General features: G+C 42.9%; 1 protein-coding gene across 2 annotated transcripts; it reads left to right on the top strand.

The window, feature by feature from the left end:
* Window positions 1-231: 231 nt before the first annotated feature.
* Window positions 232-13426, top strand: LOC139452421 (aquaporin-4-like). 2 transcript variants are annotated; one of them, XM_071233895.1, is made up of 3 exons: window positions 232-2815; window positions 5821-5901; window positions 11676-13426. In XM_071233895.1, the coding sequence occupies exons 1-3, from the start codon at window positions 2249-2251 to the stop codon at window positions 11886-11888; spliced, it is 861 nt and encodes a 286-aa protein (XP_071089996.1). In that variant the 5' UTR covers window positions 232-2248; the 3' UTR covers window positions 11889-13426. The 2 variants fall into 2 exon arrangements, with proteins under 2 accessions (XP_071089996.1, XP_071090003.1); XM_071233902.1 differs by lacking the exon at window positions 5821-5901.
* Window positions 13427-14237: the final 811 nt, after the last annotated feature.

Raw genomic sequence — 14237 nt, 5'->3', positions numbered from 1 at the left:
TAAAATTCTCGAAATTGGGGTCTGAAGTGTTCTAAACCAATAGGAGCTTACGATAGCCAGTGTCTATTAAGGCTTAGAGCCTCTTCGTTCGTCGTCTTGCCGAAGGACTCCCATCCTTAGAGATAAAAGCCAATAACACTCAGTAATAACATCGGACTTGTAGCATGAAGTGATGCAGTGAGCCTGGCGCCTGCTGATGAACCTGTTTGCAGCTAACTTGCCTATTCCTGAGATGCATGGTCTGTCCCGCTGCATTAGGTATAAGGTTGAGTAACGCTGGGTGACGTGGGCGCATTAACTGTGTTGAGATGAGCTAGGGGCGAGAAGAGTCGCCTGCAGTGGGTATTGATCCCATCATTACCGACGAAAGGACGCTGAAGTCTGTCAAGTTAAACTGTGAGGGGCGGTGACTGTACTACCTCACCGCGACGACAACACCCTCGGAAACTACTGTCAAGGTAGCGTCAACTACCACCATCATAACAGAAGTAAAAAGTTTAAAATAACTATCTTATCCGCGCCAGTGGCGAGAATTGATTGGACGGACATTATTCCAGGCGATTTATCACGCCGGTGGTCGAGCGATCGGAGGCGTTATTGATGGTATTCACCGAGTTTGAAAGTTTTTTCACCGGTCTAAATGACAATGCGAGCTGCTGGTGGTACAGTGGATTTATAGATGGGGCTTGTTCAGGGACAATACACTCCAAATGTGCGAGTCACTTCATTCACTGATCACAGGGCATACGTCGGTGTAATACGATTCGTCTCATGGCGATAATGTTGACTGGGAGACACTGACCGCAGAAAATTCAAGTGTCGTCTGCTCTTCGCAGTCACAAGCAAATCTCGTCTGCACGTGATCATGAACAACGGCAACACACACCTACTTCCCGTCAGTTTTAATGGATGCCCATCAGTGTAACTGTGTTGTATTATCAATGAAGAGCCTGTCGACACTATTGGCTCCGACAACAAAAGCAGTCCCCAGTTCCAGAAATTTAAAGCCGTATTAAATCCTGGATTACTTACCACGAGAGACAATTCCTGTTATCCTGTACTTCTATGTCATAAAGACAGCTGCCGCCGCGATGAGTCCAGTGTATCACGGATGTAGAGAATAATCTGCTAATGGAATGAACATCTCTTCAGCGCTGGATTCAAAGGGGAATCTGCAGAACTATGTGCATTCCGGAGCCACGGACACGTAATACAGCTTGAAGCATACAGGTACAGACAAAGACGACGAAAACGTCTTTTTAAAATATGGCTGTTTTTTCAAGCACGTGCAGAATACTGTTTCTCCAGACGCCAATTCGTACATAAGATTATTTCTTGAACGAGTGCATTCATTCAAGTTCCAGTTTTACCATTATAACAAAGTTCTGTTAAAACGACTTGTGAAACCAAGACCTACCAGACTGATATTCTGTGGATAGAGTTCTTTACAGACTTATTCTGTATCCGGATAGTCTGTGTTCGCTCCTCGGAAACACGCTGGCACAGTGGTATTGATTCCCAGGATTGATAATACGCCAACATATACCTGCCTAGAGTCTGTTGTAGGAAGAGATGCCGATGTACCGTTATCTTCAGTGGGGCTTATGCAACACAGTCCGCAAGCCTGCTCTACACTGATCGGTTGGAGCACTACCATACTCAGCATCCTCCGTCACGTCTTCGTCTCTATGTGGATACAAATATATACAGAGCGAGAAAACAACCACAGATAGAAACAAATAGATGTTTAAAGGCACGTCACCCAATCGTTGTTTGATGGTGTACAAGTGTTTGAATTCTCTACACAAGATACCATAAACCAGCATTAATATTTTGAGTATAAAAGGAATAAAGGCACACACTGGGTTATTGTTTGATACTGTACTTGTGTGTTTGAATATCTACAGGAGCAATAACCACGGAAGCAGTTTCATTAAAGGAGTTCTCTCGGATAAACTGTGCTTTGGTTTCTATATTATCGGTGCTTGGAGATTCTGTCAAATCAGTGCTTGTGGCTTTTGTCTCATCAGGGTTTGGATTCTAGGTGGGCATTTTGTGGGATTCTTTCATTATGACCTGGGTAATGTCCTGAGAGAAGGTATAGCTTTACGACGCAAATTGATGTGGGAACAGTCCTTAGAGAAGCTATAGCTTTACGACGCAAATTGATGTGGGAACAGATCGTCGCCAAGACGACCCCAAGGTTGTTTAGCTGTCTGATTTGAAGACGTTTCTACAACTCGCTAAGATGTCGTTTGCCCAGATCATGGATAACCTGTTTCACACTGTCAGAAGCGTCAGTTTCTGGAGGTCAGTGAAGACCGAGTTCCTTCTGACAACCTTCTACGTCCTGTTTGGGTGCGGCGCCACGATCACGGCCAACACCCGCTGTAAAGCCAGCACCGACGAACTTAAGGCTGCCGTGACGTTCGGGATGACAACAGTGACGCTCCTCCACTGTTCACTGAGGATGGGTTCCCCCGCACAAATGAACCCCGCAATTACCATCGCAATGCTGTGCACCCGCAAAATCGACATCATCACAGCGTTTTTTAATGTATTTGCTCAATGCTTGGGAGGGATCGCTGGAGCCGGGGTGTTGTATGGAGTAACCCCTGCTCGACAGCATGAATACCTTGGCGTGACCTCTGTGCATTCGGACATTGAGAGTGGACAAGCTTTCGGAATCGAATTTCTCATCACATTTGTACTTGTGTTTGCTTATTTCTCTAGCATGGACCCGCCCCATCTAGCGACGGGTACCTTCCAAGTTATACCAGCGGGTCTCGCCATCGCGATTGGTCATACATTTGGGGTAAGTGTATATCAAAGATGTTTAGTTGTCGGAGTGAAAAGAGTTTTTTTTGTAAGATTAGCAGTATATATCTTTTTTATATTATGCGATTGTCCCAAGAGCTTGGTATGCTGACACGTTTCGAATGCCAGTGTCCTTTAGTTTACACTTATTAGGATCAGTTATGTCATTCATTCATTCAATCGTTGGATCCCGGAACGGCTAAGGGATGCCACTCTTCATATCGAGATGCGACCCGTGAAGATATGGGGTAGAATAGGTCTTCAACAACCCATGCTTGCCGTAAAATGCGACCATGCTTGTCCGACTAACGGGATCGGGTTGTCAGGCTCGCTGACTTAGTTGATGCATGTCATCTTATCCCAATTGCGTGGATCGATGCTCATGATGTCAATCACTGGATTGTTTGGTCCAGACTCGATTATTTACAGACCGTCGTCATATACTGCTGAGTGCGGCTTTAAACAACAAACAAACAAACACATCAAGATGCAGCGCCTTTGGGAATAACACTTCAGTTAATGTGAGTGTAAGCAAAATTAAAACTCGAAAAAAACTAATTTAAAACTTAAGTGCAAAACGCAGTACGATCATGGATGATTCTCCTATTGACGTTATTATCATACCTGCCAGACATTTCAAGAACATAATAACATTTACGTTTTCCTCTCATTACACTGGTTTGAGGGGATTGGTTTCCATTCTGGCTACATTGCTACACATATCATACAGCCCATAATGAGTTTAAAAGATGAAATAGAAAAAGATGTCCATAACGCGATCCTTAGAATTCAATATAACAGATCGCGTGTACTCATTCTGCATACATTTTCAGGAACCGGTGGATCAAACGAACTGATATATTGATACCGTTACACGAATGGAATATATGATGAATGATGGCAAAAGACATGTACATCAGTGAATAAACATGTCGTGTTATTATGTTTGAGCGGCTGTCTATTCCGATTACAACAGTGTTGAGGGACGTTGGGGTAGCCACATGGTTACAGCTATGGTTAAAAGGCCCAGGTTTGATTCCAAACATGGTTAAGCTCATTCAAATTGAACTGGGAAATAGCTGAAAACGGCGTAAAAAGTCACCTTGTCTCTTATAACATCCTTCAGCAATTATACAGTTATGCAAGTTTAAACGTAGGTCTGGCGCAAACGAACCGATGACACATTCCGTCAAAATCTCGACTCGTTACAACCCATTGTAAACTTAGTGTTGGATTTTAGGGTTGTATGTCAAACTGCAAGCTGAGGTTAATGTTTCCAATTCGTGTGAAAAACTAAACACCCTCATCATGGAATGTCTTATGGTGTGTATATATCAAGATAATATAATAGAAAAAGTCAACGACAGAGAATAATCTTGGGTTTTTTTCTGGAACAGACCCCCCTTTGGTGTAAGCCATACCATACACACATGATACCGTATTTTATTCAACGTCATTCAGGTGACAAAAAGTATTGACATAGCGTCATACCGTTAGTATTTAATATTTTTGTCGTTGAGTCTGTCACAGTAACTACATGTTGGCAATGTGTCTTGTAGCTCTCCAAAATAAGTTTGTCTATATTAGAACCTGCCAGTGTGTAAACCCAATTAGTATATTGGGGACATCTGAGGCCACACGTCGCCGTGAACAGTTGTGTCCCTTTGTCATTTTAGGATCCGCTGGTTTCAGGTACAAATAATAGGATCTTCCTGATGACGATCCTTGGTCTTTCTGCATCTGTATGGCGTCATCTTGGGCATGTACCACGCATTAAGCGGATTCACAGTGAAATCACTATAACTCTGTAAACTATGTCAACGTACTCACTCTCTCACCAATATAGCTCTTGCAGTGGTCACCATAGTAACCAACTGGAGAACATGCCGGATAGCGTATATGTCCCCTTTCTCTTCACTTAAGGATAGTTATCGAGTCATGCTTCGAGGATGGAGGAGGACCTTGAAGGAATTTGTGGCCTAAAGAATTCACAATGGAATAATAAGCTTTCTCTACAGGGCAACTTGACCGCTTGATTTCACATATCTCGGAACATATACGATTAACTGTGTAAACATTGTATTGAGGCCTGATTTTGTTACACAAAGACGACACCCAAAGCTTTAACTTGTTCGAAGGCTACCTCTAACTTGTAGAACGACCTCTCAATTGTTGGCCTGTGAAATTCGGGTGAGAATAGGTCTTCAGCAACCCATGTTTGCCGTAACAGTGAGTGAGTATGGTTTTACGCCGCTTTTAGCAATATTCCAGCAATATCACGGCGGGTGTCACCAGAAATGGGCTCCACACATTGTACCCATGTCGGGAATCGAACCCGGGTCTTCGGCGTAACGAGCGAACGCTTTAACCACTGGGCTACCCGACCGCCCCGTTTGCCGTAACAGGCCACTATGCTTGTCGTAAGAGGCTTCGTGGATACATGTCATCGTATCCCAATGTCGTGGATCGATGCTTATGATGTCAATCACTGGATTGTCTGGTCCAGACTTGATTATTTACAGAATACAGCTGGAATATTATTCAACAAACAAACAAACTTAATGACTACCTTTAAGACACAAATCTCAACCCAAGCATCATAAAACATACAAGACATGTCAATGAGACATGGTGAAGATAGGTGGTTATATTGTCCACTCGTCAATCCAGTTTCGATTCCGACAAAGGCAAATTTGTGAATCCCATTCTTGTACCCACCATAACAAAACTGAAATATTGCGCTGTAAAGTCATACCCACTCACTCACTCACTCACTTACTCACTCACTCACTCACACACTCACTCACTCACTCACACACTCACACACTCACTCACTCACTCACCCACTCACTCACTGACACATGCGTCAATACAACCATAACGCTTTTTGAGCTCTGTCGTTCAAGAACACGCAAGCAATACATTTCTAATTAAGAAATCATAGGCAGGCCGTGCGGCTTTGAAGGTTCAGTCCTCTGTTATTGCACTTTTCTTTGCCCACAGTGGAAATACACCGGCGCCAGCCTGAACCCTGCCCGCTCCCTGGGCCCAGCCATTGTCTGCAACGAATGGAGGGACCATTGGGTGAGTAAAAGTCATTGGGTATTTTAATTTCGTGCCTGTTGGCACGAAATAAAATCATTACGAAATAAAAATGACTTTTTATTTTTTATGATTGCATCTCAAGTATTGTTGTGCCTGCTGAGAGAATGGAGCATACCGTAGCTATATGAATTCACGTACCAGGCATGCGGCCCGGAACAGACACACCAGTCACTTACCAGTATATCTGACGGAGACTATCACGGTACACGATCACGGTTATCTGTCCACCTTGTTACCCACATCACGGTGATTCCAGGAGAGACAGGGTCCCCAATAACCATGTGTCCCTTGAGGAACCCGGAGTGCAATTGGTAACACGTCCCCCATGCTTGTTCCCCAGTGAGGTGCTCCATCAGAATCGGTTCTATGAACCAAACGTTAGTCTACTAGGAGGGTCCAGGACAAATCACAGTCCAACGACCTCATGGCGATCTCTACCCGTAAAGATCCGGGTTTTAGAATAAGCCTCACGACATGGCGATGTCTACCCGTGAAGATCCAGGTTTTAAAAAAAGTTTTCAGCAACCGATGCTTGACGTAAAAGGCGACCTTGCTTGTCGTAAGAGGCGACTAACGGGATCGGGTGGTCAGGCTCGGTGACGTGGTTGATGCATGTCATCGTATCATAATTGCATGACATGCCCTTATACGCAGTACTTGGTCAGGTCGCCCGGGTTGTGACCTTGCTGATGCCGTGTCATGGTGCCCCCGACCCGTGCTCACACTGCATGAACCAATCTGTTTGACATTCCCACACTCGATTATGTACGCTGCACGCCCGGTGACACACTTGTCATGCTATGCAACATTCACGCTCTCGCTTATTCCACTGAGAGCTAAAACAATTTGTAATGTAGCACTATTTCAAACAGAAGTGTTCTTACCAAGGTCACAGAGGACAGCTAAACCTAACCATGTTTGTTTGACTGCAAAGAGGAAGACGGCCATCGGGGATGGCCAATAACATGTTAAAGATGTACGAGAGAAGTGCAAGTTGTCGTTGCTTGATGTGTTAATCGAGAAATCAGCTTTTTTGGGGTTAACCGATACAAGTTGAAAGTCTGCAGAGGCCTTTGCGCTTCTCTTGGCAAAGTTACATCCACACGGCGACGAGAGACACCAAGATGGCGCCTCTCATTGTCTACCCTTTTGGGAAATCGAAACTTGGACTAATGGTTGAAAAACGAACGCCTCTTCCACAAAGCTTGCTGAAGCTTGATAGGACGGGACCTATCAAATGTCAAAGGTACACTGATGTATCTCCAGGTACAAATGCTGTGTGTTTATGAGCTTAGATAAGATCATGTGGGCACTCTTCGTCACATGTCCGGCGTAATGGGGAATGGCGCCACGAACCGGGGACTGGCTTTAAGGAGAAACCATCGCCTGACAAATGCTGTTTTCCACACGGGACCTGCTTTGTTAATAGTGTGAGTTCACTCTCAATTCTAATGCTAGTGATCTATAATAATATGGATTTAATCATTACAAATAGAAGCTAGCAATTAAAACATTGGCCTGGAGGTATTGATACCCGTGATGTATCCTCTGGTGATGAAGGGAGCCGGTAGGTGATAAATGAGGAATAAAAGCATGATTAAAACTAGATTTTGTAGACGCGGGAGTTCCAACAATATGGATTTCGTGTGTATAAACAGTATTTGAAAAAGATGGCGTCTGATTGATGCTGTGGCGCAATATCGGGCTGTATAGATCAAGCTCCGGGCAACCAGACGGTCCCTTGTGATCCCAGTCTCGAGAAATGGGGGACTGAGGTGAAACTAACGACGTCAATGCCTTGGCGTTGATATTTTTCGTATGTCGGTCACAGGAAATGAAATGTATGAAGCAAAATGGATAAAAAGTTTATGAAAGCTGATACTCACGAAGCATTGTAAACTTGCGAAGGATAGTGCAGGTGTACGGGAAACTGCAAACATCTATAAGTCATTTACTTCTGATTGCCTGCGCATCGCCTCCGTGGTCTAGTGGATAGAGTGTCTTCCCGGAGAGTCGGTGGTTCGAGTGTCGGTCGCGTCATACCAAAAGACGTTTAAAGCTGACACTCGGTATCAAGGTGATAAAACAAGGACTTGGCGCCTCTGAGTCAGTAAACTGTGTGTGAGTGGGACATGCATGTGTTGAAATACGGCATGTAAAAGCACACACGCACACACGCACACACGCGCACGCACAAACACACACACGAGAAGTGCAAAAATCTTTAACGTGACTTTAAACCCCATTTCACCTCGTCTCATCTGTAAGAGTATGTTCATATAGAAACATATTTCACTCAAAAAGTAGTTTAAGAGCTTAGAGCTAAAAGGGGCCAAAATGCACTTCGGCCCTTTTTGCATTTTATTGCATAAATAACATCTATGAGTTCTTGTCTACCCGTAGACAAAATATTGTGTGTTTTCATTGATGCGTTTTTGAAAGATAGCTACTTAAAATTCTATAAAGGGTCAAAGTCAAGTTCCAAAAGGGCCAAAGTCACTTTGCTAGATTTTGGCCCTTTTAGCTCTCATTTCCGTGTGTGGTTGAGAATAGTTGTCTGAGACAGATTTTGAAAGTTTGGACCCTATTATTGTATTTCAACTATTTCAACTATTTCAACAAACTTGGCATTAGTTTAAAACATTTAAAAAGTACTTCAATAGCATGTGTTTGTACTGTCAGTAGTAGTTTATCAATCTCACATGTTAAATCCCATGCAAATGCCTGAGGGTAAAAAAGGGCCAAAATACAGACGTTGGCCCTTTCCACCCTTACACAAATTAAAAACGTAAGTTTCTTTCCTTTTTTGAATGTTTTTTATATAACAAAATTTGAGGGCACAGATTCGCTGTGCAGAGTTGCGTCCCTTGGGCACGCCAGAAACCTATGATTGTGGGTTCGGATCCCGTTTCGATTATGTTTCTTGGTTTGTCAGCACCATACCCGTGCTCGTGGGTTTCAATGAAGTGATAAACGTCTAAAACCTGCATCACTTGGGGCTTTCCTCCCACATTAAGGTGACCGGCCGCGATATTACTGGAATACTATTAAAAGCGGCGTTAAACCAAACTCACTCACTATAACAACATTTATATCTCTGCTGTCAGAATGCGTTAATGTCTCGGAATGTATCGGTAAGAAAAAAGTTCATCAACATGCATGATATCATGTGTTTTCATCACTTTTCTCAAAACATACTCCACATGACATTGGCCCTTATGGCTCTAAGCTCTTCAGTTTTCATTCTTCAAATGAATCTTTATCAGAACGGCAATGTCAAAGAAACGGTGTACATTCAGTCCCCGTGAATAAACAAATCTATATACAATTACTCAGACAAACTCAATGTAGGCCATCAAGATCTAGTCATCTCAAACTACCGTCAGAACATACATCTGGTCTGTGTACAATGGAAATTACTGAGCCCGATTGCGGGAGAATGTTGATCAGACGGGCGGTTTAGGGTGACGGGGTCGACCTGGCCGCCAACAATCGATACGATCTAAGTAGATAACTTCATATCTCACAATCACTTCCCTCATTAAGTTGTCTATAGAACCAATGTGTGCTGACCAGTATTGTCAACACGGAAAGGAACTGGTATTGAGTGGTCAGTAGACGCTTGTTGGGTGCATTGTGGTCGATAGGGGCCCACTGTCGAGTCGGCAGTGTCACTCGGTGGCCGATGGGGGCCGAGTTTGATGTTAAGGGTCATTTACAGTGTTAGATGGGAACCGAGCGAGTTCTACAAGGGTCTTGTTCAATGTTCGATGGTTATCTAGTTAGTGTGTTGTCAAAAAGTCCTGCTCATTCACCGGTAGTGGCCTATTGTTTTGTTTAGGGAACTTTCTTCAGTTGCCGATAATGGTCTAATGTCGATAGTGACCTTGTGTATTGTGACCGCCTCTGTGGTCAAGTGGTAGAGCGTCCGCCCGGAGAGCGGAATGTCCGGGGTTCGATCCCCAGCCGCGTCATACCAAAAGACGTTAAAAGATGGTACTTGTTGTTACCCTGTCTGGTGCTCGGCATTAAGAGGCTTAAACAAGGACTGGTCGCATTGGGGTATTCATGTTAAGCTGCGGCATTGTAAATCGGCATCAGTCCGGACTAATACATGACACACACACACACACACACACACACACACACACACACATCGCTGTGCAATAATCTTGGACGCGACGTTAAACCCCATGTCACCTCATCTCACCGAGTGTGTCGTACAGGTATGGAATACTGTAAGGGACATTGCGAGATCGCGAGAATGTCCCTTACAGTATTCCATTCACAGGGATCTTGTTCAGTGGCCGATAGTGGTCAAGTGTGTTGTACAAAGATCTTGCTCAGTTGCCGTGGCCTATTGCCGTGTTCAGTATGGTGGCTTTCTGTATAGTTCGAGATTGCTTGTTCAGTCGCCGATGGTGGCTTGTTCAGGACCAGAGTGCGCTTGTCAAATAAGCGATAAGTTTTTGGTAATGGTCCAGAGTATGTCACCATAGCTATAGTGGATTCCTCTACAAACAAACTAGGGACTAGGGACTTTCCAGATTCAATATATTTCCAATTGTGTGTATACAGTAAAATACGGTTATAACGAACACGTTTATAACGAACTGACGGATATAACGAACTTACTTTTTGGTCCCGTCTATTTGCTGTAGTTATGCTGTATACATGATTATAACGAACTACGGTTATAACGAACTAAAATTAGTAGTCCCTTTGAGTTCGTTATAACCGTACTTTACTGTAATATGCCATTGGGTCTTGATGTAGTTGTATTGTGAGAAGAGTATTAAGATATTTAAGGACAACCAAAACCTATAATGTTGTTATCAAAAACCGAAAATATAATCAGTACGTTTAAACAGTCATATCGTGATCACGCTATTGATTTTGCCGATGTCATCGGTGTCGAAGTTGTAAAATGATATTTTGATTTCAAGCAAATATTGCTGAGATGAAGAGTTTGCACAAAACGGCCTAATGGCGACGTGCTGAAGTGCACGGAGGAGGAATGTTCTCAGTAACTTCACTTCACCATCCGTGGTTTGCGGGAACAATATAAAAGACGTATTTAGAAGATCTTAGACGCCAGTTATCAAATAAACCAGTCAGCCTAACTTTCAATTGTTTAAAGTGTCAAATGGTTTCAGACGGGACACATCTTGTAATGTGACAAAACTGTCTGCGTGGGTTTACTGTAATTTCAACAGAAATGTCATTAACCGACAAATTCTGTGTAGAGTATTCCACGGTGTGAAAGACGTAAAGTATTGAATAGAAAGAATTTCTACTGACATTAGTACTTCTACGTAGGCTGTGAAAGTCAACATGGCGCGGTTTATATTGACTTCCTGTCACATCCGGGCACTAACGAAGGAGTCATTCCCTGTCATATATAAGCTGTCTGATCCGTTTAACTAACGAACACAGAAATCCTTTTATTTGTATAATTACTCAGACATATCAGATAATTGAACACGATTGTATATTTTTCGATATTTGACAAACGGCCTAGGTGGAGTTGGAAGGTTAGTTTTACATGTAACCGCTATCGATTTGAAGTCTACTAATTGGCTTTGTTTTTAAGCTGTGCAGGTGATAACGAAAGCATTGCCATTATTTATCGACTATTCCTGTTTTACGACCACGAATGCCTTCTCGTTAACGGTGATCTGTCCGTCATGTGATTAGCTAATTTCCTAATGGCCAGTGTTAATGTTCTAACTGAAGTAACCATATATTTGCAGGTCTACTGGGTCGGACCGATTCTTGGCGCTCTCCTTGGAGGCATCACTTTCGAATACAGCCACGTCAACTACACCGGAAGTCGTCTGCTACGTCGATCAAGCTCCACGCGTGATGATAGTGGTCTGGAGGCACGTGCGAGTAGCAAGGAAAGCGTAGATTTGCCCACTGAGTTGACCTTCTCTGTCAACATGCCCGACGACCCAGATGTCTGACTGGGAATGTACAACATCGCTTGCGTTGAAATGGACGACGGAGAGGATTCGGAGATATGACCACAAAAAAAATGTCGGAGGAAGGACTCACTAGATATTTGCTGCGTCGTGAGGCACTCTGATAACGATCAGTCATCAGCCGTCCGTGCGTGATGTTCTAATCAGATAACCTGTCAGATACGGGCTATGATGTTTTGCACAAATGAAGAAAAATCCTTTGGCTTCTGAGCCGGAAGCTTATTGGACTGTGGTGAATTAACCAGAGATTCCGTTGCCCCGGCTGTGGTCGTTTTCCCACGGCAAAGTCAAAATGATGACTGATAACTGCAATCCACGATCTCGGGATCCACCTTCTGGGGATTACATTTGATATTTGTCAGATTAAACTTCAAATGCTTCTGTTATTAATATCCTTCATCGTTGAAGGACTGTGTTCTGCATAAAGATGCAGTAACGTTCATAGCTGACCTTCTTGCGTGTCATGATAGACATGGCAAAAATCAAGACTTGAAGTCGCTGTGACCAGTCATCGATTCACATATGAGTGATGTCTGCCTATGAATGTTAAGTCGTGAATTCATAATTGCTATGGCTGTCAGTCCTCTATTCAGATGTGTTTGTTGGAGTGATACAAATACAACAATAGACAAAGGTGATTGTGTGCTAGACAGGACTGAGACGTCTTACGTAAGAGGATTTGACCGTTCTGAAAGGACAGATATACCGCTGTACATTTATTCCACTTAGCAGGAGTGATGACGATGGTACATCTAGTATACCATGGACTATATTTACACCATAATGGAGTAATTCTCATAATGTTCACCTGCATGGGTGCGGTACTGGCTTGCTACAATGCATGAACGTATATACTTTTTGTGATTCATCGAATGACACTGATAGCCAAACAGCACATTTTTAAAAGAAACAGATTTGTTTGGTTAATGTGGAGGTATGCGATGGGGCTTTTTTTCTTATTTTTTATAGAGCTCCGTGAATTGGGGAAATCCTGTTCAGGCTAAAAACATGTTGCTTGGGGATATAATTTTGTGATTCTTTTGTCTCAGATCTCAAAAAGGTCACGAGTGTAATAGGTTTTGGAACCTTTTGTCCATATTGCGGCTATTTTCACCGTGATTTAGTGTAAGTGTGGGTCTAAGACATTATACTCTTCCCACACAGCACCCCACCTCTCTAGAGCATTAGCCCGAAGAGATACACACAGGGTATCTCACTGCGTATAGAAAGAGTAGTAAGTATTCTGTGTAATCTTGTCCGTGTTTTTTAACATTCCGTTGGGTATATTCCATACTTTCCAAGTCTGACCCTCGTACCAAAGATACATATCATGATATTCTGCAGTATATTACAAGCTTCAGTAACATCCTTAACACCATTTAGCAATGATTGTAGATATGGATTTTTGCACTTAATACAAGATGTTTCGCACTCCATACATAATCGTTGTTTTCTACAAAGTATATATACTCACCGCCAAAAGAAACGCGAATACTTTATATGTTGGTTAATAAAAATGTATATGACTCACTCATATTCAAGAGATATTAGATTGGTTCGAGGCACAGACGAACATACTGGGATGTTGTTTGAACCGATGCTCATGAACGCATCACATGTGACGTCATAGATCCATGAATCGGGATGCACCGTTTGTCTCGTGCAGGATTAGCCTGTAAAGTTTGTGCATCATATTGTGATGAGAATAAAGTTACTCTGTGGTGACACTTGACTGACTGTTAGTTTTGTCATTAAGTGGTACACATTGGAAACATCTGTTCTTAATGTACATACTTCTCTATATGTTTCTATGTTTCGCGTTTCTTTTGGCGGTGAGTATATTTTCCATGTCATCAATTTCAGCCGGAAGAGGGCCCAGCCTCGTGCCATATGTAGGCCTTTTAAGCGTTCAGACATCGCCTTTCCCGTAGTCAAACACTCATGTTTTTGTGATCTAAATTAATCTACCATTACCGGATTACCCTAAACGTTCAGATCGTTCTAATATTGGAAACGTGTGAACCTAGCATATAAATTAGCGCATCAAGACTCTTGATGTTTGGTATCTTGTCTCCAAAGATCTTGAGGTGAGACTGAAGTCCTATTGTAAATCAGAAGGGTTGTCACGTTCAGGCTATCTCAAGGAGAAAGGAGCTTTGTTTGGATTGATGGAGATAAAGAGAATCTCACCCACATGTCTTTTTGTAATAAGATTTATCATCCTAAACTGGCTCCAACTGGAGATATCGCTTGGGTGAGATCAAGCGATATCTACATTGCATCACAATACTTTGCAGACCATTATGACGTCACAATCAAATGACTTTACTA

Source organism: Haliotis cracherodii, unplaced genomic scaffold (assembly GCF_022045235.1).
Source record: "Haliotis cracherodii isolate W230 unplaced genomic scaffold, xgHalCrac1.p SCAF_10, whole genome shotgun sequence".
In the NCBI taxonomy this organism is placed as follows: Eukaryota; Metazoa; Mollusca; class Gastropoda; order Lepetellida; family Haliotidae; genus Haliotis; species Haliotis cracherodii.
Note: the sequence above shows the minus strand (reverse complement) of the source record. Positions and strands in the feature narration are given on the sequence as shown.

Coding starts and splice junctions, on each gene's coding strand:
- LOC139452421 (XM_071233895.1), top strand. CDS start 2,249: ATGTCGTTTGCCCAGATCATGGATAACCTGTTTCACACTGTCAGAAGC. Junction 2,816..5,820: donor CGATTGGTCATACATTTGGG/GTAAGTGTATAT, acceptor CTTTGCCCACAG/TGGAAATACACCGGCGCCAG. Junction 5,902..11,675: donor ACGAATGGAGGGACCATTGG/GTGAGTAAAAGT, acceptor ATATATTTGCAG/GTCTACTGGGTCGGACCGAT.